At 41.4% G+C, this 24,652-nt stretch overlaps 1 protein-coding gene across 2 annotated transcripts in view; it reads right to left on the bottom strand.

Moving 5' to 3' along the window:
- Window positions 1–14,964: 14,964 nt before the first annotated feature.
- Window positions 14,965–24,652, bottom strand: part of TIPRL (TOR signaling pathway regulator) — a 24,554-nt gene continuing 14,866 nt past the window's right edge. For both annotated transcript variants that reach the window (XM_004706843.2, XM_045298031.1), the window contains exons 5-7: window positions 19,900–19,995; window positions 18,712–18,774; window positions 14,965–17,318 (exon numbers count right to left, since the gene is read on the bottom strand). In XM_004706843.2, coding sequence (XP_004706900.2) covers window positions 17,175–17,318; window positions 18,712–18,774; window positions 19,900–19,995 — 303 coding nt within the window. In that variant the 3' untranslated portion in view covers window positions 14,965–17,174. The remainder of the gene's footprint in view (window positions 17,319–18,711; window positions 18,775–19,899; window positions 19,996–24,652) is intronic.

Below are 24,652 nucleotides of genomic sequence, written 5' to 3'. Positions count from 1 at the left end.
CCTGGACATCCCCTTACAGAAGGGCCTCAGGGAGGAGATGAGCCAGTCAGTGTGTGATGTAGCAACAATGAAACATACAACTTTCCTTTAGTTCCTAAATGCTTCCTCCCCACCACTATCATGATCCCAATTCTACCTTACAAATCTGGCTAGACCAGATGATGTACACTGGTACAGATAGGAACTGGAAACACAGGGATTCCAGGGTGGATGATCCATACAGGACCAGTGGTGTGAGCGGCGATACTGGGAGGGTGGGTTGGAAAGGGGGAACTGATTACAAGGATCTACATGTGACCTCCTCCCTGGGGGACGGACAACAGAAAAGTGGGTGAAGGGAGACATCGGACAGGGCAAGATATGAAAAAATAATAATTTATAAATTATGAAGGGTTCATGAGGGAGCGGGGAGGGAGGGGAAAATGAGGAACTGATGCCAGGGGCTTAGGTGGAGAGCAAATGTTTTGAGAATGAGGGCAGTGAATGTACAAATGTGCTTTACACAATTGATGTATGTATGGATTGTGATAAGAGTTTTATGAACCCCTAATAAAACGATTAAGAAAAAAGAGTCACAGTCTCAGAGACCCAAAGGGGCAGTTCTACTATGTCCTATAGGGTCACTATGAGTCAGCATGACTCGATGGCAGTGAGTTTGGTTTGGGGTGGGGAGCAGTGAGAGTTTACACTCAAGAAAATAGCCTGTCAAAGTCATCAGATGGAAGACTATGAGGGGTCCCTCTATCACCACATAAAATAGTTATTTTCATGGGTGCAGAGAGAATGGCTTGCCATTGGCGTGTCAACAGAATGTAAAAGCAATAGAACCAAATGAGGTCAAAGGAAAGCTCTCACCAAATTGAAGATATAATCAAGAAAGGGGACACAGAAGATAACAGACTAGATCCAAGGATAGATGTGCTAAGTTGCTAATAAAATGTCTCCAAAAATATCTATCTACCCCTATAAAGTATTTTCAATACTTGAGAGCAAGGATTTGGGATAGCTCCATGTATAACACACCTATTTTCGACAGTGTCCTGAAGGGGCATCTCATGTGTGCGGCTCTTGGTTCAGGGTTTATAAATAGACTCTAGATTAGGAATTAAACTATTGCAGAAGGGGTCATCAGGCATTAAAATGCATGGCAAATGGATGCTGGAACTTTTTCTCTGAACATTGAAAATAGTTTTCTTTAATTTGATTCTAAATGCATTCTCTGTGGCAAAAGATAAACTTGTAGAATGCTTAATAATGGTGCTGGTGAATTGTCCACTCTGTCTGGGATTTGTAATCCAGTTTACTAAAAGCAAGCAAACTAAAGAGATCGCTGATAATAAAACGTTTTAAATGTGAGGTAGGGGGCACCATTCCTGTTAGGAATTATCCTGTTAGGATAAATATTCTCTTAGATATTTATCTCAAGTCATTGTTGGGCTTTAATGTCTTAAGATAGCATTACATTTAGTTAATTTTTATAGAATATGGTGAAAACATTCCACTGGTTGTTAGGTGCCGACCCATGGTGACCTCATGCTCAACAGAAAAAAAAACACTGCCCAATCTTGTGCCATCCTCACAGTCGTCCCTGTTTGAGCCCATTGTTCTAGACACCGTGTCAATCCATCTCCTTGAAGGCCTTCCTTTATCTCTGCTCCTCTGTTTTACCAAGCAGGACGTCCCTTTACAGAACCAGGAATTCTTTCTGTGTTATACACAGAACATGGCTTCCTGTTCATTTACTACTACAGCAAGCTGCTCCTTCCTGGGGTTTTCCAGCCACCTTTGTTCACAAGCCTGATTCCAGGACACCAATCCCAACCAAGAGGAGCCCTGGTGGCGTAGTGGTTACAAGTTGGGCTGCTAACCACAAGGTCAGCAGTTCAAATCCACCAGCTCCTCTGAGGGAGAACGATGAGGTTTTCTACTCCTCTAAAGAGTTACAGTCTCATAACCTCCACCCCCCCCAGGAGCAATTTTACCCTGTCCTGTTGCGTTGCTCTGAGTCAGGATTGACTGGGCAGAGAGTGAATCATGCTTTGTTGGGTGCTGCTTATGAACCACAGTTAGTGTGCTCGTTTCCATAGGTAGTAGGTAGGCACTTGTATAAGCCCCCCTGGGCACTTATATAAGTCCTCCTAGGTAAGCACTTGTATAATCCCCTCTAGATAGGCACTTGTATAAGCCCCCCTAGATAGGCACTTATATAAGCCCCCCAAGGTAGGCACTTGTATAAGCCCCCCTAGGTAGGCACTGGTAGGCACTTGTATAAGCCCCCCCCTAGGTAGGCACTTATAGGCACATGTATAAGCCCCCCTTGGTAGGCACTTGTATAAGCCCCTCTAGATAGGCACTTGTACAAGCCCCCCTAAGTAGTAGGCACTTATATAAGCCCCCCTAGATAGTAGGCACTTGTATAAGCCCCCCTAGGTAGACACTTGCATAAGCCCCCCTAGGTAGGCACTTGTATAAGGCCCCCTAGGTAGGCACTTTCCTTTACAGAAAGGAAACTGAGGCTTGGCAAGACTTGAGAAGGCTCTCTCCGTCTCTGAGGGTCACGGGCCGCAGCAGAACCCCTCTGCTCACCGCTCCAGACGGCCACCTGGGCATAGGAAGGACATTGACCGTAGTTTCTGCCAATCTACTGTGGTAAGGTAGGCTTAATAATATCTTCAGAAGGTTATTTCTGAGTTCCCCATACCATCACCTGAATCTGGTTCTACCTGAATCTGACAAACATTGTTGTCCTGCTTAAAATCCCTCTTGGTTCATGACCTCCAAACTCCAGATTCACTGCCATCAAATCAATCTTGACCCACAGCAACTCTACAAGACAGGGTAGAACTGCTCCTTTGAGTTTCCAAGACTGTGACTGTTTATGGGAATAAAAAGCCTCATTTTTCTCCCAAAGAGGGGCTATTGGTTTAAAACTTCTGATCTTATAATTGGCAGCCCAAAGGGTAATCCACTCCACAACCAGTGCTCCCAGCTCATTGTTTGCTATGGATCAGTCAGGTGTGTTGAGTAGACAAACCAATCCAGTGACACTCATATGTGGGTAAGAAAGGGCTTTATGTTAAGTACTAGTTACATATTAAGAAAACATACCAGCCCAGTCCAACTTAAGTCTGTAAGTCTGATACTAGTCCATCAGTCCCTCTTCAGACTCACGCCGCCACATGCAATGATGCAGAATGCGGGAAGATCAGAGGCCAGCAGGTGCAAAGTTATGTGGATCCAAAAGCGGTGATTCTGACAGCAATCCGGGTCAGCCAGTAGGATGATAAAGGCAGAGAGAGAGGCGTTACCATGGCTCTCCTTAGGAGAAGGCCATACCCACAAGGAGGTACCGTCAAGCTGTGACCTGACTGACAGGTTGATTACCACCCCTCCACTATTATCTATCTTCATATTGACATGAAATTGTGTAACTACCACATCAGGTTTGACTTCTTTGCAAATAAACCTTCCTCTTTGGACTCATCTCTCTGCTTTCTCTCACATACCCTGGCCTCCAAGCATAGGAGTGGGTGGTTTCTAAATTCTCTGTGTTCCCCACTGTGGTAGTTACATAATTTCGCGTCAACTAAACAAATAATGTAGAGGTGGAGTCTAGTCTGTCAATCAGGTCACAGCTTGATGGTGCCTCCCTGTGGGTGTGGTTTTCCCATGAGGATTCTGGGAACTTCCTCTCTCTCTTCATCTTCCTGTGGACAAGGCATGCTGAGATCTGAGTGAGCCATGCGGAGGAGACTTGTGGAGACAGCCCTGAGCTGCTGCCACTGCCATTGGATCCACAAGAATTTTCATCCACCGGCCTGTTATCTTCCTACATTTGGCATCATTGCGTGTGGCAATGTGAGTCTTAAGAGGAATTTATGGACTAGGATCAGACATGTGAGTGAATATCAAGCTTATGGACTTGATCTAGACTGGGCTGGGAGTTCACTCAGTGTACAATTGCTCTTTGATTTAAAGCAATTTCTTACACATATGAAAATGTCCCTGGATTTCTTTCTCTAGTCAACCCAGATGAATACACCCACCTTGCCCTCCAAAAAAACACCTAACCTCCCCGTTATCTCCCATTCTCCCAACACACAGTTAACTTTATTCTCAACTCTGTCATTGTGTAGTGATTATGCATTGGGCTGTGATCTGCATGGTCGGCAGTTCAAAACCACCAGCAGCTCTGTGGGAGAAAGACTGGGTTTTCTACTCCTGTAAACAGTTCCGGTCTTGGAAACCCACAGGGGTCACTATGAGTCAGCATTGGCTTGATGGCAGTGAGTTTGGTTTTTTGGTTTTGTCTTAACAAGTAGCAGCACAATATGCTCGATTGGTTCAGATACTATTTCTCCATTCACATGAGAATCAATACCGGACATGCACCCTACCTTGTCTTTGAATCTCCAGTGACAAGCACAATGCCTCAGACACATACCTATTAAAAACCAACCCCATGGCCATCAAGTCAATTCTGCCTCATAGTGACCCTGTAAGACAGAGTATAACTGCCCATCAGGTTTTCACAGCATTCTCCCACACCACTACTGGAGGTTCAAATTGCTGATTTTCCAGTTAGTGGCTGAAGGGCTAACCACTGCGCTACCAGGGACACGTGGTAGTGTTACTAAGTGATTAACCTTTTCCGGCCACTGTTTGGATGTCTTCTGTTAGCCATTCCTTTCTCCCACTGAGTAATTCAGAAGCAAATAAGTCTTCTATGTGTTATGCTATGCTCCTACACAGCCTCGCTGGACCTGCCTTGCTAGGGTGGAAATTTTATGCATGCCTTGTCAAATTTTACCCTTCCCTCAGCAAGAGCTTATAAAAAACAAACCAGCTCTGAAAGAATTTCAGTCTATAAACAGGGGCCTCTGGGAGGAACCCCACCCCCACCTCCACCCCGACCATCCAATGAATAGGAAATAAGCTCGTCCTCTGGGAGCCAACCCAAGAAGCAAACACAGAAATGATCAGAGCAGAGATATGCACAATGGGAATGATCAAATCATATCAATATTACCTATGAGTAAAATGTTGTTGAAGATAAATCAGAAAGTATTGTAGCAGTACATCAACAAGGAGCTTCCAGAAATTCAAGCTGCACAGAGGGGGTGTGGCAAGAGGGCTATCACTGCTGGTGTCAGATGGATCTTGGCTGAAAGCAGATGTCAGAAGGATGTTTACCTGTGTTTCCTTAACTATGCAAGATCATTAGCTTGAGTGGATCATAATAAACCACGGGTAGCATTGTGTCACTGAAATGCAAGCATTTCACTCTGGACTGGTGCAGCCAGTTTACTCCCTGCCAGGCGATGAAGAAAGAGGACTTTTAAGTAGAGGTATACACAGCAAGGAGGCCAACAGTCAGCCAGGCTTTGTGGTGTCTTGTTTGAAATCAGAATACATAGAGAATATATGCAATTTACTTTGGAATTTACACTTTGGGGAATCATGTATAGATATGTTACATTACCTCAGGTTTCAAGATACCAAAGGGAAACAACGATTGACCACAAGCAGGCAAACAGAGCATTAGGGTTCTTACCCAGTTCAGGGTGTCTTTGATGATTAAGCAGGATAGCAGGGTCTAGATTCTAAATAAGAGCAGTCTCTCAGCATTATCTAGCCTCACTAGGTGGCATGCACACCCAACCTGTTTGTCTTTGAGCAATTTATAAAAGCTCCATAGAGACTGCATTAAGTAAAGTACCTTAGGCTAACTGGATATAGTAAAGGGGATTTTTCTAACAGCATTATGTAAAATAACTGAGGTTACAATGGCAAAGTATGGAAATTTCAGAACATTTAAGTTTGCTCATATAGAACTTGTACATAGAGCAACAGGCAGTCATTGGAAAAGAACAAGGCAATATTGCAGGATTTAAAACCAGTAAAGGTGTGCATCAGGGTTTCCTTCTTGCACTCTATTAACTCCATCTGTTTGCTGAACAGGTAATCTGAGAAGCTGGGCTCTCAGTGAAGTAGGAAAGGGCTTCATGGTGAACAATGATGGTGATTTGATTCTCCTTCTACTATGGTGTCATAGTCCTTCCCCCCCCCCCATAGTCCCCTTTAAGAATATAATTTTCATACATCTTATCTCTAAATACGCAGATATTCCCATAGACACACAAAAAGTTACCTACAATTTTTGTTGAGTTTTGTGCTCAAGAAACTCATCCCGAGAGCCCTGGGTTCACATCCCCATCTTAGAGGGAACATTCAGACAAACACTCACCTGCTCTCCACCCTCCAAGCCCATGATTGCTGTGTGTGTTGACTTGATTTGGGTGGTGGAATGAATGTTGTCATTTCTCCAAAGTCCCTTTAGAGCAAAGCATACTCTTTTAAAGGTGGGGCAGAGAGTTGAAGAATAATTGTTTGGGGTCTACTTATAATACTTGGGTGGTCTTATCACCCAAGTTAGTTGATAAAAGGAGCTTTTGGGTGGACAGGAACCTTAAAGTCCATTTAAGTGAAGAAGGCCACCGAATTTGGAAATAGTAAGATCAAGACTTCTAGTAACCACTATCACAATGTCACTTTGCAATACATGAGCTTTGGGAGGTGATAGCAAGAGGTTCAGCTAGCCCACCTGACTCCACCTGCCCTTGTAGGTAGTTTGGGCAGGAAGATCCCCCTCTCCTCCAGGCACTTCCTGTTGGAAGAGTTGGTGCTAAGTGCCATTGAGTTGGCGCTCATCCAAAGGGACCCAGTGCACAACAGAGTCGAGCACTGCATGATCCTGTGACATCCTCACCATTTTCTTGTGCCTGATAAACCCATTGTGTTGTGAAAGGTCTTCCTCTTTTTCACTACCAAACATGATGTGCTTCTCCAGGGACTGGTCTCTCCTGACAATATGGCCAAAGTAAGCAAGATGAAATCTTGCCATACTTGCCTGTAAGGAGCACTCTGACCTTATTTCTTCCAACACAGATATGTTCTTTTAGCAGTCCGTGGTACTTTTAATATTCTTCTCCATCACCTCAATTCAAATGCAACTTTTCTTCTTTGATCTTCCTTATTCAATATCCAACTTTCATATGCTTATGATGCAATGGAGAAGACCATGACTTGGGCCAGGCACACCTTAGTCCTTAAAGTAGCATCGTTGCTCTTCAAAACTCTGAAGAAATCTTGTGCAGCAGATTTACCTAATGCAATATGTCATTTGATCTCTCAACTGCTTGCTTCCACGAGCATTGATTGTGGATCCAATAAGACAAAAATCCTTGACAACTGCAGCCTTTTTTCCCATTTATCATGGTGTTACCTATAGGTTCAGTTGTGAGGATTTTCGTCTTCCTTACATTGACTTGTAATCTTTACTGAAGGCTATAATCCTTGATCTTCATCAGCAAATGCTTCAATTCCTCCTGGTTTTTAGAAAGCAAGGTCGGTTAATAAGTCTTCCTCCAAACCTGATGCCATGTTCTATAGTATTAAATTAAAAGTGCAAAGGGGGGCGGGGGTGAGGGGCCAGCCCCCACCCGCTGCTTCTGATACTACCCACAGGTTCAGTAATGCACAATTGTACGGTTAAGATATATAAGCATTATATTAAAGTCATCGAGAACATGAGAGATAATACAATAATACAGTCAGACATATTACATGGTAGCATTGCTCACCTCCGCCCCGCTTGGTGGTCCTCGTGGGGGAACCCGGCCGCCAGAGTAGAAGCAGCTGCCTCCCTCAAGGGAGCAGCCACCCTCGTCCACCTCCCTCACGGGAGCCGCGCTCTCATCCACCACCCTCCCGAGAACCAGGGACCCTCCTTATTTATTGCTAACCACGCATCATATTACTTTAGGGGGATACATCACAGCATTATGCGTCACAGAGAAGGGCAGTACAATTCATCCTTGAACAGGTTTGATCATTCTGGTGTCTCATACAATAAAGCAGGCAATTACTATCCTGGGAGGCATGCAAGCCCCCTGATAGCAGATAACAACCTACGTCATAGAGAGGGGTTGTAACATAGGCAATACAAGCAATAGGAGGGGGATGACCTAGTCATCTTAAGAGTGGTCCCGGGCTTGCCTTTGGGCACTGCTTCAAGGGGACAATAACAGAAAGGACTGGGCCCTACTTAGGGTGAGTCAGTCTGGCCGCCTCTAGATGGCTGATGTTAAGGAGAATAACCTCTGACCTACTTTCGCTGACCACCTAGAGTACAGTCATTCTCAAGCAGCTAAGTCTGGTACATATTATTGGGGAGACAGCTACAGAGAAATCCTTCTGTTCCCCACAATGTTCTTCCTCTAATCCAGCTTCGCTGATGATTTTCTCAGCCTACAGATTGACCTAGTGACAGGATACAGCCCTGATTTTAAACCCTGCAGTAGTCCCTTGTTCTATTTGCACAACTGCCTCTGGATCTATGTGCAAGTTCCAAATGAGCACAACGAAGCGTTTTGGAATTCTCATGCTTTTCAAGATTATCTACAGATTTTATGATCCACACAGTCAAATACCTTGACATACTCAATGAAACAAACACAAACACTTTCCTGGTAGTCTCTGCTTTGAGCCAAGATCCATCTGACATCAGCAATGATATCACTTGTTCCATGTCCTCTTCTGAAACCAGCCTGAACTTCTGGCAGTTTCCTATCAAAGTGCTGCTGCAACTGTGGTTGAATGATCTTAATCTGAATTCTACTCCTGTCCTGTATCAATGATATTACTCTATAGTTAGAGCATTCTGTTGGGTCACCTTTCTTTGGAATGGTCACAAATACGGATCTCTTCCTGTCAATTGGCCAGGTAGCTGTCTTCCAAATTTCCTGGCAAAGACGAGTGGATGTTTCCAGTGCTTCTTCAGCTCTCTGAAGTATTTCAATGGGCATTCCTTAATTCCTGGAAGCCTTGTTTTTAGCTAATGCATTTCAGTGCAGTTTGAACTTCTTCCTTCAGCACCATTGGTTCTTGCTCATATGCTACCTCCTGAAATGATGGATTGTCAACTAGTTCTTTTGGGTACAGTGACTGTGTATTCTTTCCATCTTCTCTTGATGCTTCCTGCATCATTCAATATTTTGCCTATAGAATCGTTCAGATTGCAACTCAAGGCTTGCATTTTTTCTTGAGTGCTTTCCGTTTCAGCTAGGCTGTGTGTGTTCTTCCCTTTTATTTTTCTCATTCTAGGTCCTTGCACATTTTGTTATATTTTGCTTTGTCTTCTCAAGCTGTCCTTTGGAATTGTCTGTTCAGCTCCTTGACTTCCTCCTTTCTTCCATTTGCTTTAGCTACTCTATGATTAACAGCAAGTTCCAGAGTCTCTTCTGACATCCACTTTGATTTTTTTTTAATTCCTGTATTTTTTTTTAATGATCCTTTGCTTTCTTCATGAGTCTCTTGATGTCCTCGGTTTATCAGCTTCTTAGTGTTCAATGTGACAAATCTGCTCTTGAGTTGGTCTCGAAATTCAGGTGGGATAGACTGAGGGTTGTATTTTGGTTCCTGTAGCTTGTTTTAATTTTTTTATCATTTTATTAGGGGCTCATACAACTCTTATCACAATCCATACATACATCAATTGCGTAAAGCACATTTGTACATTCATTGCCCTCGTCATTCTCAAAACATTTGCTCTCCACTTAAGCCCCTGGCATCAGGTTCTTAATTTTCTTCAGCTTTATCCTGAAGTTACATATGAGCAATTGATGGTCTATTCCAGTCAGCCCCTGATCTGGTTTTAGCTGCTGGTATTGAGCTTCTTCAGCGTGTCTTCCCACAGATGTTAGTCAATTTGATTTCTGTGTATTCCTTCTGGGGAAGGCCATGGGTATACTTATCTTTTGTGTTGGTGACAAAAGGTTTTTACTATGAACAACTAGTTGTTTGTTTTGCAAAATTCTGTCATTCCTATGCAAGCTTCATTTCTATCACCAAATCCATTAATTTCCAACTACTGTTCCTTCCTGTTTCCAATTTTTGCATTTCAACCATCCATAACTATCAATGCATTTTACTGCATGTTTCATCAATTTCTGACTGAAGTTAGAATTCTTCAAGTTCTTCAGCACTAGTTTTTGTGGTTGGTGAATAAATTTGAGTAACAGTTGCATTGATGCCATTCCCTGGAAGTCAGATAGATATAATCTGATCACAGATAGCATTGTTCTTTATGATGGATTTAGTAAGATCCTTTCTGACAATAAATGCCATGCCTTCGATTGTGTCATGCCAAGCATAGTACATAATATGATTTTCTGATTCAGAATGGCCAATACTCATCCATTTCAGGCCACTAATCCATTTCCAATTTTCCTAAAATCATACTTCGCACATTCCAAGTTCTAATCATTAGAAGATTTTTGCAGCTATTTTGCTTTACCTTGAGTGGTACCCTATCAGCAAATGAAGATCCAGAAGGATCCACTCCCACAGGCTTTACTGGACTCACATGGCCATGGTCGACTCCCCTCCAAGAAATCATCTGTCTCCCCACCATTTGTCTGTCAGCTTGTGAGACTGTGGTGGCTTGTGTGTTGCTGTGATGCTGGAAGCTATGTCGCTGGTATTTCAAATGCCAGCACGGTCACCCAAAGTGCATGGGTTTCAGCGGAGTTTCCAGACTAAGAACAGACAAAGGAAGGAAGAAGCCACTGAAAACCCGAGAGGGGGCACGTCTAACATATAGTAATCAAACCCAAGCCTGGGGGAATGGAAGTCAGTTGATAAATGGTTCCCAGACTCCCTCTCCTCCGGTGGGACAATTCTGAGGCATATTCCAGAAGGTGTCCAGAAGTCTCCAGCAAGATTAAGCCCCAATTGACCACAGGAACAGCCTACTCATTCATTGTTGTTATGTTAATTGTTGTTCGAATTCATGAAGGCTTTACAAATAAGAAGGCCACTCCTTCTCCATCTGACCTCCAAGATGCTGCTGAGGATTCACTCCAAGGCCCTCTTATTTTAATTCAAGATTTTCTGAATGAAATTATTGATTTTTATGAATTTAAATGTCATCTATATTGGTGATAGTCCTCAATTTATTTCTTTGGCTTAGAAAACTCCTCAGTTAATCTATTTCTCCCTGCCACTGAGTCAATTCTGACTCATAACAACACTATAGGACATAGTAGAACTGCCCCTGTGAGAATGCCTCATTTGTCTCCTGTGGAGAGCTAGTGGTTTCAAACTGCTGACCTTGCAGTTTGAGTGTTGCAAGGAGGGAACTTGCCAGCTCTTAAGCTCAATGTGTAACCTACTATGTCAATCTAAATTTAGGTTCTAAACTCAATGCCATCAAGTCAACTCTGGCTCACAGACAGGATAGAACTATAGGGCACGATAAAATTGGCCAAGTGACTTTCTGAGACTGTCACTCTTGACAGGAGTAGAAAGCCTCATCTTTCTCCCACGGAATATCTGGTGACTTTGATCTGCTGACCTTGTGGACAGCAGCCCAAGGTTAATAACCACCATGCTACCAGGGCTCCCTTAAACCAATCTATAGATACTATTAAACATTTGTTAGGGTGTCTCATAGGCAAACAAAACATTTCTCTAAATGTGTATCCCTATCAGTGAGCCCTGGTGGTGTAGTGGTTAGACACTGGGCTGTGATCTGCATGATTGGCAGTTCAAAACTATGAGCAGTTCCTCTGTAAACAGTTACAGTCTTGGAAACCCACAGGGGGTCACTATGAGTCAGCAGTGACTGCATGACAGTGAGTTAGGTTTGGGGTTTGGCCCCTCCTATGACATGACCTGGCACCAGTAGCCCCTCCCTTGCTCAAGGCAAAAACCTAGTCATCATCCTATTATTTCCTTTATTCCTCATGTTCATTTAAAAATCCAATAAATTCAACCTTTAAGATCTATTTCAAGTTCACTTTTCTTTATATTCAAATGGTATCATCACTCAGCTGGCCTATTCCAACTACCCCTTAACTCAGTTCTTTGCTTATTCACCTTCAATCCAGTCCTCACATAGGAGACAAAGTGAATTTTTTTGTGTGTGTGCTTATATCACGTTTGTTTTTTATTTTTTTTTAAATCATTTTATTAGAGGCTCATACGACTCTTATCACAATACATACATACATCAATTGTGTAAAGCACATTTGTACATTCATTGCCCTCATCATTCTCAAAACATTTGCTCTCCACTTAAGCCCCCGGCATCAGGTCCTCGTTTTTTTTCCCCTCCCTCCCCGCTCCCCCCTCCCCCATGAGCCCTTGATAATTTATAAATTATTATTTTGTCATATCTTGCCCTGTCCGACATCTCCCTTCACCCACGCCTAATTTCTCATCACATCAAAATAAAATGTTCTTAAGCGTACTCTACAAAACTGTGCTTAATCCGGTCTCATCGATCTCTCCAATCTTGTTTTGTGCTAGTTCAACACAGGTCTCTGTCCACGTCCATGAAATGCACTGTGATGAACATGGGGGTGCATGTACTTGTGTCACAGCCCTATTTTCTCTGGGATATATGCCGACTAGTGAGATTGCTGGATAAGATGGTACTTCTAGTTCGTGTTTTTAAGGCTGTGTCGTACGGCTTTCTACAGTACCTGTACCACTTTGCAGTGTGTAAGAGGTCTCATCTCTCCACACGCTAGCCAACATTTGTTGGGTTCTTTTAAAACTTTTCTATTATGACTCAGGTGAGATAATACCTCACTGGCATTTTGATTTGCCTCTAATGAGGATTGTGAGCATTTCTACATATTTTTGGGCCACCAGTGTATAGTTTCTGTTACTTAGCATAATGGCTTTGTTGTTGGTATTGAATCAGTAACGTGTGTGTAGTTGAGTAGTACTCCGTTCTAAGGATATACAATAAATGTGTAGTGATCTCATTGAAAATTTCATTCTCATTTGTCTAGGTGATAGTTTTGAACATCCTTCAAATGCTTATTTGCCACCTACAGCTGGAATTATGAGTTCTTCATATATTCTGAAAATAAATTACTAGGTCTTTCAAATACTTTGTCTGTGGCTTACCTTTCCATGTTCCTAAATCTGCCAAAGATTAAACCAAGACCAAACCCATTGCCAGTGAGCTGATTCTGATTGACAGCAACACTATCTAGGGCTTCGAGGATGATGATCTTCAGGCGAGGGACGCAGCTGCCTCCCGTGGAGCTGGCTGGAATACTCACCTTGAGGCTAGCAGCCCAATGGCTAACCTACAGCACGTTAACTCTGAAGGCCACTGTTTCATTTTTCCCCTTGTGCTTCATCTTTTTTGTGTGCTCTATGGAGCTCTTCGCCTAAACAATGTCATTAAGATTTACTCATTTATTTCCATTAGCTTTATAAGTTTAGGTATGATTTTACATGAAGGTCTATAATCCATTTAGAGCTTTTTGTAGATGGTGAGAGGTAGTCTGAATTTCTTTTGCATACAAATATCTAATTTTTCCAATATCATTTATTAAGGACTATTATTTCAATATTCAATTACGTTGACACCTGGGCCCCCTATCAATTGGCCTTGTATGTCTTAAGCTATACTTATGGGGATGGTTATTATGAGGCCCAGTAAAATGATGTCACTCAAGTGAACCAGGCATATCAACCATAGATGCATGAATCTATTTTGAGCTATTGGCCTCTCTTCAAGATCAGATTCTCTAGCTCTATTTAGTTTTCTGAAGACATTTTTTTCCTAATTGTTTTCATTTGGCTGCTTCTTAACCAGGTCTCTCCACTGACATTTCATTCTAGCATATTGCCTGGTAGCGCAGTCGTTACCCATTGGGCTGCTGTCTGCAAGGCCAGCAGTTCCCCATCACCAGCGGCTCCAAGGGCGAAAGACAGGGGTGTCAAACACTCACAGGAGCAGTTCTACCCTATCCTGTGGGGGCGCTGTCAGTCTCAACTCCATGGCAGTGAGGTTTTTTTGTGGTTAGCACATCAATCCATTGTTTTAAAGTCCCTGAATAATAGTTCCAACACGTTCTCTCTGAATTTGTTTTTGTTGATTGCTTTTGATAATGGGCTGTTTATTCTTGAGTCTATTGCAATTATTCTTGTTGAATGTTAGACATCATGAACACAAGGAACGGAAATCGCTTCCAAGTGAGAATGTGCACACGTCTGTCAGTTGTGTGTCGCATCGTGCTGGGTTTGGGTTCTGTGTTGCTATTGTCGCCCTTACTGCACCAAAGGCTTCAAGCTTACCTGTGGGTGACTGCTGATGCCTCTTGCTTGGAGTGCACTTGGACGACAAAGGATTTGTCCCTCTGAAATTCCAGGGATTCACACGTGTGACCTGCTTGTGTGGTGGCCACCTCTCTGTTGCACATTCCCTTGTGCCATAGATGGGCGTGACAGACTTTAGGAGTCAGTTTTCTGTTTGCCACGCAACCTCAACTCTCTGATACATTCAAGCAAAACCTTCACTTTGTCTGATATTCAGGTTTTTTTCCTCCTTGTTAAGTTAGGAATAACAATCTCTTGAGACTTTCCACATTCTATTGAGAAGCAGAACTCTTCAATGCCTCTACTGAAGTTAGTTATTCTCTTAATTTATCATTATTTCCATCATTGTACTTATTAAAATTTGTAATTATTTTTTACTAGACTGTCTATACTAGACCTTAACCACATAAGAACAAATGTTATTTATCTTATTCATTATATTCTCCTATAACCCAATATAGTATTGGACATGTAGTCCTCAAAATTAAATGCAGCGATACATGGAACACATATATATTTTCGAAAATAGAAAGTAATGAATAATTAAAATATTCATAAAATACAGAGTGGGAGCAGAACATGGAGGGGAAAAACCAGAGCCCAAAAGCTACATTGGGGAATTATAACCTGAACTACCTATTAGATTTTCATTCTTTATCAGCCCTAAGAATCTGGCTATAATGCTGACCAAGTAGACAAAACACACAGATAGAAAAATGATATCAAACCATTCTTTAATGAAGCTCTAAGAGAAATGGAAATAAACGAACCAACAAAATGTAGATCAGTAATTGCTCATTGTTTATTCTTTTACAAAAAGACACTTGGAACAAATAAATATAAAATGGTATAGGTCTTATTCAGTAATGGACAAGTACAGTTTCCTGAAACTCTCCACAGTAATCGATGAATGAAGTTTTCAGAAGTACTCACCCTACCCTTTCCCTTGGATGGTAGACAGGGGTGGGGAGTGATTTTTAAATTTTCCACCATAGATTCCGCCCCCACCCAAAGTAATCCAAGGCTGATTCAGAGACGAAGACATCTGAATCCACAAGTTAAAAAATATATATGAATATAGATTTCATATACTGACTCACTTTCTAAGTAAAACCAATATATGGTATAGCCTAGAACCAACGAATGATGTCCTTATATGCTTTTCATTTTTTTACAACTTGCACAAAGAGCCTGTCCCAGTCAAATCTGCATGGTAAATAGTGTAGAACAGAAAGTTGGGTACAATATATGTGCTGCTACTCTAAAACATTAATTTAAATATGGTTAATATACAGTGGATATGCCATGTATTTTCATAAAGCCAACACAATCTTGACTTTTTTATACTTTATAGGCAGTGCAGCGAAAGGAAGAGAAATAACAAGCCATTCGTGACCAGATTTAGCTAATAAGAGAGACACTCTCTCTGTTGGGCTTGTAAGACACCAGTATGAACAGTGATGGTTACCCAAGTCCATTTGTTTTACTAAAATCCACCTTCAAACTAACACCTGAAGAACTTTGCTAATATTACAGATGAAATAGTCTTACTTAATGACTTTTCCATCGAATGGAAATATGTACAACAGTAATTTCAAATCATAACTAAAGGAATGAGTCTTTCATCTGCCCTTTCAAAATATATTTTTTAAAGTTCATTTCAAGTAATACCTTACTTGATGCTTTATAACCACTTTTCACTTTCCAAAGACCATACAGAAAGGCCGAGAAGAGGATTTAAAATATTTCAAGGGTCTTTATCACAACTGCCATATGCATTGGTAACCTAGGGCTTTGTATTTTCTGGATGACCTAGGTCTTGCACAAAGTTACTACATTTTACTGGATTCCCTGTAATATCAGAAACATGAATCTTAAAATAGAAAAAGTGGTTATTTTAAAAATAAGCTTCCTCCTTCACAACTCTCCCTCTCCTACATATTTCATGAAGAAAATTAATCTAATTGCTTTAGGGCTGATTTAATATTTGCTAAAAAACAACCCCTGATAAGCTCATCTACCATCTATACTTGTGTATAAACTGAGTTTTTCAGCACATTTTTAATGCAGATTTTGCGGTAAAATTAGGTGCCTCGGCTGATATTCGGGTCAGCTTATACTCGAGTATATACAGTATCTTGCCAGAAGAGTCAGTACCAAATTCATCTATTTACAATGAGGTTTCATGGAGAGTGGAAGTACAAAATTGTCAATACACATAGAAACAAATATGAGGGGGAAAGCACCTAAAGAAAGAAAAAAGGCTTTTCCAAAGTATCCCTCTTCAATAAATTCACTCTTCTGTTCAACCTTAAAGAATAAAAGAAAGAAAGAAAGAAAGAAGACAGCAGCAACAGCCTACCTGCCACGGCAAAACAGGGTTGCCTGTTGCTATAGACACAATAGCTTACATTCTCCAAAAGACTTCAGTTTTCATGTGTTGTATATGTCTAAAAAAATTTTAAACATCGAAAGCCAATTTCAGTTTAGGGGGAATTTTTTTTTTTTTTAATTGTAAAGGAAGTTCATTAAGGTCTGAGAATAATGTCCTAACTGGCAAATTACAATTCTCCAGAAGTGCAAGTCAACATCCAACTGCCCACAGTGAGAAGCTGGGACATCAACACACGCAGGCAGGATTGTGGGTTGATTAACCTCCCTGGTGATGGACGATGGGCTGTCATGATGGAAGCAGATGATGCGCACTGCTCACCAGCACTGTGGTTCCACTTTGTGGCAACATAGGAACCCCAATTTCACCCCAAAAATCTAAGTCCAGAAGATGATCTCAAAGATGATACGAACATCGGTTGAGTGGAACCTGCCTGCTAGGATCTTTTATTTCTCTTCTCTTTTTTTTTTTTTTATTTCTCTTCTCTTTAAGGCTACAGAAAATCAGCACATTAACAAGGCAAACATTTTCATAATACAAATCCCCACAAACTGCCAAGATCCCGTCAGACCCAGCGGAGAGTACGTCAGCTCACATTCTATTCCACAGGTTTATTTCCTTTTGAGTCTGCAGGGTTCAGGTCAATTTTTTCCGGAAATAACAGCTTCTCACAAATTGCCTCCTTTATCGGTAAATGCTGCGAGATTTCATTAGGCTCCGTGAAGAGGGCAGGTGAGACATGCTGGGAAATACATAAATTACATTAGTATCTTCTCTTCGGTGATGATCGCATCAGCATCTTTTGAAAATCTTTTGATTCAAGCATTCATAAAGCACACCAATGTTAACATAGAGAGTCATAAAGGAGCGCCATTAAATACTCCTCTACTAATAGTTCCCTGCTGCTTCTGAACATTCAGCTTCCTCAAAGTGTATCCAAAAACTCAAACTCCCTGCCATCAAGTCAATCCACACCCAGCGGCCCTACAGCACACGGTAGAACTCACTGCCTCTGTGTATTCCAAGACTGCACATCTTTATAGGAGTAGAAAGCCTCATCTTCCAAATTGCTGACCTTGCTGTTAGCAGCCCACTATGCCACCAAGGATCCTTCAAAGTGCATAGAGTTACATAATTTATAATATTCCTTATATGTCCTAAGAACTTAATACATTTAATCCAATCACCGGTATCTGTTGCTTTGTATCTTCAAAGCAATGGCCATCAAGTAGAGCCCAGTATAGAGTCTACACAATTTTTCTACACCCATGAAAACCAAAAAGCCCTGGTTGCACAGTGGGTTACACACTGGACTGCTTAACTGCGTAGTCAGTGGTTCAAATCCACCAACTGCTCCCCAGAAGAAGGATGAGGCTGTCCGCTGCCACAAAGATTCAGAGATTCAGCTATCCTACATAGGATTGCTATGAGTCCGATCGACTCAAAAAATGTCATGGGACATTCCATTATCTTTTAGTTCCATTTTCAATGAGCATTTTAAAGCCCCCTTGTATACATCCAAAAAGAAATTTGGATTTTGTGAAGGTATACAAGTACTAAATGTAAACAGACGAACAAAAACCATCAATTTGTCAGGAAGGTATCTCTTTCCAAGCAACCCTTTCTAGAACCTTACGTTACGAAGGAACCCTTTATATGCTTCAGGGAAAGTCAAACCAAATCCAGTGCTCTCAAGCTGACTACAACTCAGCACAGTCCTGTTGGGGTTTTCTGAGACTGTAAGGCTTTAGGTGAGCAGACATGACACAGAATCACATTTTCAGGAGACTCGGTAGAAATAAATTATAAGGGAGGAAGGCAGTGAAAGAACACCCAGTTGGTATCAGTTATAAACTCTACCACCAAACAGCTATGATCTGGTTTAAGTCACATCTCTGGGTTTCAGTTCCTCCTCGTAAAATGTGGAATTGGATTGGGTGACAGCTAGGTTATCTAACAACCCTAACTGTCCTTATACTGGAGGTAAACTCAGGAAGTTAATGTTCTCATACCCCAAAGAGCCCTTTATAGTAAATAAAGAGACATAAGGCTATGTCTCAGGAAAGGGAAGGGGACTCCACACTTATAGCATTATAAGCCAGCATCAAAAAAAGACTCAAGTATAAATACTGTACCATTAAATTAGCAATTTTGCTCTCTCGTGACGTATATTCTCGTAACATGTAGTTCTTGTCAGCCTATGTTCAAAAAGAAGTCACAATAAATTTATTCGTCTGATTTATCCTATTAAATAGAACTGTCTACAGCATAGATTAAGTTGTGAAAGCAACATGAAGTCTGACATGAATATCTTGTTCTACAATAAGATAATCATTAACTTGCACCAAGAATTCTAAATTATTCATTCTAATCCTTAGATGAGGGGTTTCAGAAATTTTGTGAAAATATTCCATTATTTAAAAACGTACTTTTCTACAAACTTTTTGAAGTCCCTTGTGTATTACAGCCATACGAGACGCACATATTTAACAGATTTTTATTCTCAGTAATAGAAACATTAGCAAAGGTTTCATTTTGAAAGCAAATCAGGAACATTACTGAGGACTGTAAATACAGTGGAGAAGTTAATACCACTTCAAGTTTAGGACTATATCCTTTTCTTACACAATATTAGGACTACTGATTTTTTGGGGTTTTTGAACAGATAGAGTAAGTTTATTGAAGGGGATTACTTTGGAAAAGAAGTCCAAAGAATTAGCTAGTCTTAACATTACAAAACACAAGTTTATGTAATTTTTTTTTGCTCATTCCTATTTCCACACTATTCTTGCTCCCATTTCCACAAAATTCTCCCTTAAGATGTCAATCTTTCACATAAAACACAGGTAACCACTATGCCACCAGAGCTCTAGTGACTAATACTGGTGGTCTCTAAGTAAGCATTAAAAATGATCACAAATCTGCAGTTATAAAATAACTCAGAACGGAAAAGCAGCTAAAAAGCTACTAAGACAAATTTTCAGGCCTCAATTTAATCCCCACTCCCCCTCTTTTCAACACTTACTTTGAAAAGAGTGTACGTTCAAAGTTCCTTCAGAGCCAGTAAAAATGAAGCAGCAACAGCATCAGACCCTCCACTAAGGAGTATCATGTAAAAGGCATTTTCAGCTACTAGAACTTTTGGAAAAGATATAATCTTTCAAAGACGGTGCACAAGCAACAATGAGTCTGATACACCCACTTTAAAGGTTAGAGGGATCTCCATTTGATGCATTGTTTAATTTCAAAATTTCAGGCTACTCGCGAAACAATATAAACAGGCCCAACATGAATGGGTATATTCTCTAAATGTGAACAGATACCTCATGGTAAAGCCTCGTGTCATTCATTCTGATGAGCACACCATCGATTCGCAAGAAAAACCGCAACAAGAGGAAGAAGCTAGATGGCATTACTCTCTGGGAAAAAAGAAAGTAGAGTCCATCGACATTTTAGTGAAGATTAAATCACTTATTACTTTGCTAAAGGAACAAATAAGAGTTAAAAACAAAGAAACAAAAACACCTTTGTAGGTATTATGTACAAATCCCGAACTGGGGGTTCTCTGTCTCAGGTCCAGTGAAGACCCCGCACGTGTGCAGGACTCCCCCGATGCTTCAACAGTTAAGTTCTCAGCCACCAGTGGGAACTCCTCCACCCCCACCCCCAGATTTGCCCTGGCAGATAGGCCAGGTGATCTGCTGCTCAAGTGCACAGCCTGGAGAGCTCGCGCAACAGTTCTGCTCTGCACGTCGGCTCGGCTCGCCAGGACTGACGCCACAGCACTACCACACATGCTGTACCTGGTTAAACCTTATCCTACGTGAAATAAATTATAGACCTAAAAGGACAAATGTAGCATGATTCCACTTATATAAAATATCCAGAACAGGAGATGCCATACACATAAAAAATTTTATGATAACCAGGGGCTGAGGAATTATTGTGTCATGGGTACTGGTTTCTTTTTTTTGTTAGGGTGATTAAAAAAAATTTTTTTAATGGATAGTGGGGTCCTGCCACACAGCATGGTGAACGTGATTGATAACATTAAAATATGAGGTTGAAAATGCTAACATTTTATTGATACATATTTTACCACAACAATAATAAAAACTGAAAACAGTAAACTAATTAGTCACATTTTTGCTTTGTTTTTCTCAAATGGCAGTACTAAATACACTTCTACACCTGAAATCCCAAAATGAAGGTGTTTAGTTGCTACTCGGCTTTATTCGCTGCACAGGGAACAGAAGCAAAAGACTAAATAAGATGGTCTGATTCAGTGCACATGACTAGGTACTATTTCATTTTGCCAAAGACTGGTTTATCAGAACATTATAAAACAAGGAGGCTTTCAAGAAGTATGTGCAAAAATCCTATTATCTTTAAATTCCATTTGTCCGTGAACTTTTTAAAGTCCCCGCATAGGTTCATAAGAACTTTTATCTACGGCAGTGGTTCTCAACCTTCCTTAATTCCGCAACCCTTCAATACAGTTCCTCATGTTGTGGTGACCCCCCCCAACCATAAAATTATTTTTGTTGCTACTTCATAACTGTGATTTTGCTATTGTTATGAATAAAGTGACCCCTGTGAAAGGGTCGTTCAACCCCCAAAGGGGTTGCAACTCACAGGTTGAGAACTGCTTGTCATCGGCATATTTACAAATTTCTGTGTTTTCCACGCATTGTCGTGCACTACATAGAGTCTGTATGGGTAATGTCTGCCTGCACGTACACTTGTGATCTCATCAGATAATAAAAGTTCAAAATCCTGATGAAATGGGAGCAGGGAATGCAACAGCTTCCCCTCCGTAACACGTGTACCTCTCGTCTTGCCTAGATAACAACTAGGAAGCCAACTGTATAATGGTACAGTACATCTATAGCCCACAGTCCATATATCTTCATAATCATAATGAACACCTATGTTACTGGCTTAGGTATAGACGCTACTGTACTTTTTAGTTAAAACTTTACTGTTCATGGTGTATGCTTCAACTCATAGGCGGCAGCATCCACTCTCGTGTAGTGTGCATCTCTTGAGTGCTATGGTAGCATCTCTGTTAAATCTCCTTTCACAAATACTGTCACCAAGTGTACCACGGCTCCCAAATGCAGTAAAACCAGTGTGACTGCACCAACTGGAGGCGAAGGAGAAATACTGATTTGGAAGGGAAACAAAGGTTACTAAACAACTCTACAGAAAAAATAAATAACGGCTGTTGCTTCTGGTTAAGGCATATCCCACTTGACAATCACGAACACAGAAAAACTTCTCTGTTGTTAGAGAAGACACTCCACTGAAACTACAAAGTTAGTAGAAAAGTGGGCGGGACCTATGTCAGGTATGGAGAGATTGCCAATGATACAAACTGAGGACCAAACACAAAAGTGAATGCGAGCACACTGACGATCACTAATAAGACTCAATGATTATTCAAGATACTCAAAAACAAAAGGCAAGGTCAGCCTATGAACAAAATGGTGTTCACACAACATCCAAATCCCATGATATCTAGTCACAGAACGCCCGGTATGTGTAGAATGACCCTTAGCTGAAGAAAGCCAGAATGCTAGGAAAAAGTGCGAGCATCCTCTGTGTAATAGGATGAGACGTAGAGTGTATGGGTCTTTAAAAAACTGTTTGACCGATTCTACCTAAACACTTACATTATAAACACCAAGTTCTTCCTGTAGGCAGTCTTGGATTTATATAAATGAACAGACCACTCCAATGTCCTAGATCTTTATTGACCAGGAGACAGACATGATATATATGTCACAATGCACTGAGGGGAAAGGACCTGTGTTAGATTTACATTTTTTGAAAAAGAGTGATTTGCAACATTTCTTCATATTTCAAGCTTAGTACCTACTAGTCATACTAGCACAAGGGCAGGCAGCAGGTATTTTCACTGGAACTATCATTTCAGCACAGTTCAGGAGAGTCGAAATTAGGAGATCTGAGTTCTAGGCTTTTCTACCGTAATTCGTGTTTACATCTTTGGGCAGTAGTTTTGTATTGTCATTATTAGGAACTTGTGGGACCATCTTAGGTGACAATGAGCATGTGATCAATAAGAAAAAACACACTTGTATACACACTCCTAAACTTTCAGCAGTAAGAAAAAACACAAGACAAAGAACTCAAAACCCAACTCACTGCCACAGACTTGTCACTGACTCACAGTGACCCTACAGCAGCCCTCAGAAATAAATCATTGTTCAAAAACCTCCTTTGGAAAAGCTATGTTAAAGTTTAAAATATGCTGTAATGGTGTGGATTTTATTTGAAAGCATGTGGGAAAATATAGAGTTTTCAGCCAATTAGTGTGATAATTAAGTTTATTGTACCAACCTGGCCAATAGGAACATGTGGGATTTATCAGGTCACAGTTTGATTAGAGGACAAACAGCAAGGCGCATCCCCCTCTCTCTTGGTCTCTGGTGATCAGACCAGCGTGCTGTTGCTTTAGATCGTTCTCTGCCTCAACCTGTGAGCTACACTACTTGTGGGTAGCGTAGCTAGAGTTTGAGGCGCTTTTAAGGCCTGCTTCACCACACTGCTTGAGCTTGAATCTGGTGGATCCTGTTGCCTTGCATTGCTTGAGTTTGATATCTCATCCGGGCCTGCTCTGCTAAGCTCCGGAGCTACTGACTATTGCTGACCCACCCTGCTGCTTGCTGCTTGTGGGCAGACTCTGCCTGCCCTGTCCATGGGAGGACTCAGCTGCCTGCTTCCTTGACCTTGGACCCAGCAGCCCATGTGAGTTGAAGACATGCAGTATATGAAATGGTCCACGGAAGTGAGTTGAAATGAGCCCTCTGTACTGTTGTGTGGACTAATTAGCTGTTATATTCCTTCTCGCTCTATGAACCTATATATAGTCAGGCAAGCACCACAGAAAAATGTGCCTGAAATGCCTTCCTTATGGAAGATGTAAGTGGAGAGCACCTGGCAAGGGCTGTGAAGATCATCAGAGTTCATTCTCTAAGCAAGAGCTGGATGGATGAACAACTACCACAACCCACAGGCTCTGAAGAAATACACAAGTGACCGCCTTGATCTACCAGAAGCCTCTCCCGTAGGTAGCCAAGGGCATTTACACCTAACCTTGAAATCCGAGACCACCTCCTCTAAGAAGCCTTGCCCAACCTGTTCCCTCAATCCCTCTCATCTGTTTATCCATATTTCCAGTCAACAAGCATTCCGAAAAAGTGTCCTACGTGGAGTCAAATAAACACCACTCCTTGCATACAGCGTTGAACAAGTAAATCCCCAATCTAGGTTTGGAAAGCATGAAGGGGAGGAAGATCTACATTCTGTTCCCCTCTCTTACTGTCACTGTGGAAGAAGCATCTCTCTCTCCTCCTGTCAGACTAATCTCTTTGCCAAGATCTAGATCACAGAGGATTCTGAGCATGGACAGAGTCACACTGATTCACTGTGGAATCTTGTGTAAATTACGTAATCTGATTCTCCATTTCCTTACCTGTAAAGTAGATATGTTTTCACCACACAGCATTTTCACCCAGATTAAAGGAGCTGCTGAAACTAAGTATCTAGCCCAGCGCCTTATATTTAGAGAAGGCTCCAAGACCTGCTGTGCCTCTCATTCCTCATCCCATTCACTCTCTCTCCTCCCTCAACCGCGTTCTGTCCTATGGGCACACCAACAAGCCAGCGCTCCCCGCGTTAAAACACAAACACACACCCCTCTGCCAGCCTCCTGTTCTCTTACCCATGTCTCCATTTCTTCGCCCACCTTTTTGAGTTTCTTCTCTCATGTTTTTGAAGGTCTGCTATGATTTTGGTCTCAATCGCTCCATCTTTCATTCTTTTGCAAATCACATAATTGAAACTACTCTTGCCAAAGTCACTAACATCCTAATCAATAAAATAAATTATTTAAAGACCAGTGGGAAACACCCCGTTTTAAAATGACAAGACTTCTCAACAGCAGGATACGTAATGACTTTTCCTTAGCTTCCCAGGAACCGCATCCCTCGTTTCCTGCCTACATCCAAACTTACTCCAGGAACCGCATCCCTCGTTTCCTGCCTACATCCA

Source organism: Echinops telfairi, unplaced genomic scaffold (genome assembly GCF_000313985.2).
Source record: "Echinops telfairi isolate 266 unplaced genomic scaffold, ASM31398v2 ScPeMD7_7424;HRSCAF=8462, whole genome shotgun sequence".
NCBI classification, from domain to species: Eukaryota; Metazoa; Chordata; class Mammalia; order Afrosoricida; family Tenrecidae; genus Echinops; species Echinops telfairi.
This window is presented reverse-complemented; position numbering and strand designations above follow the sequence as displayed.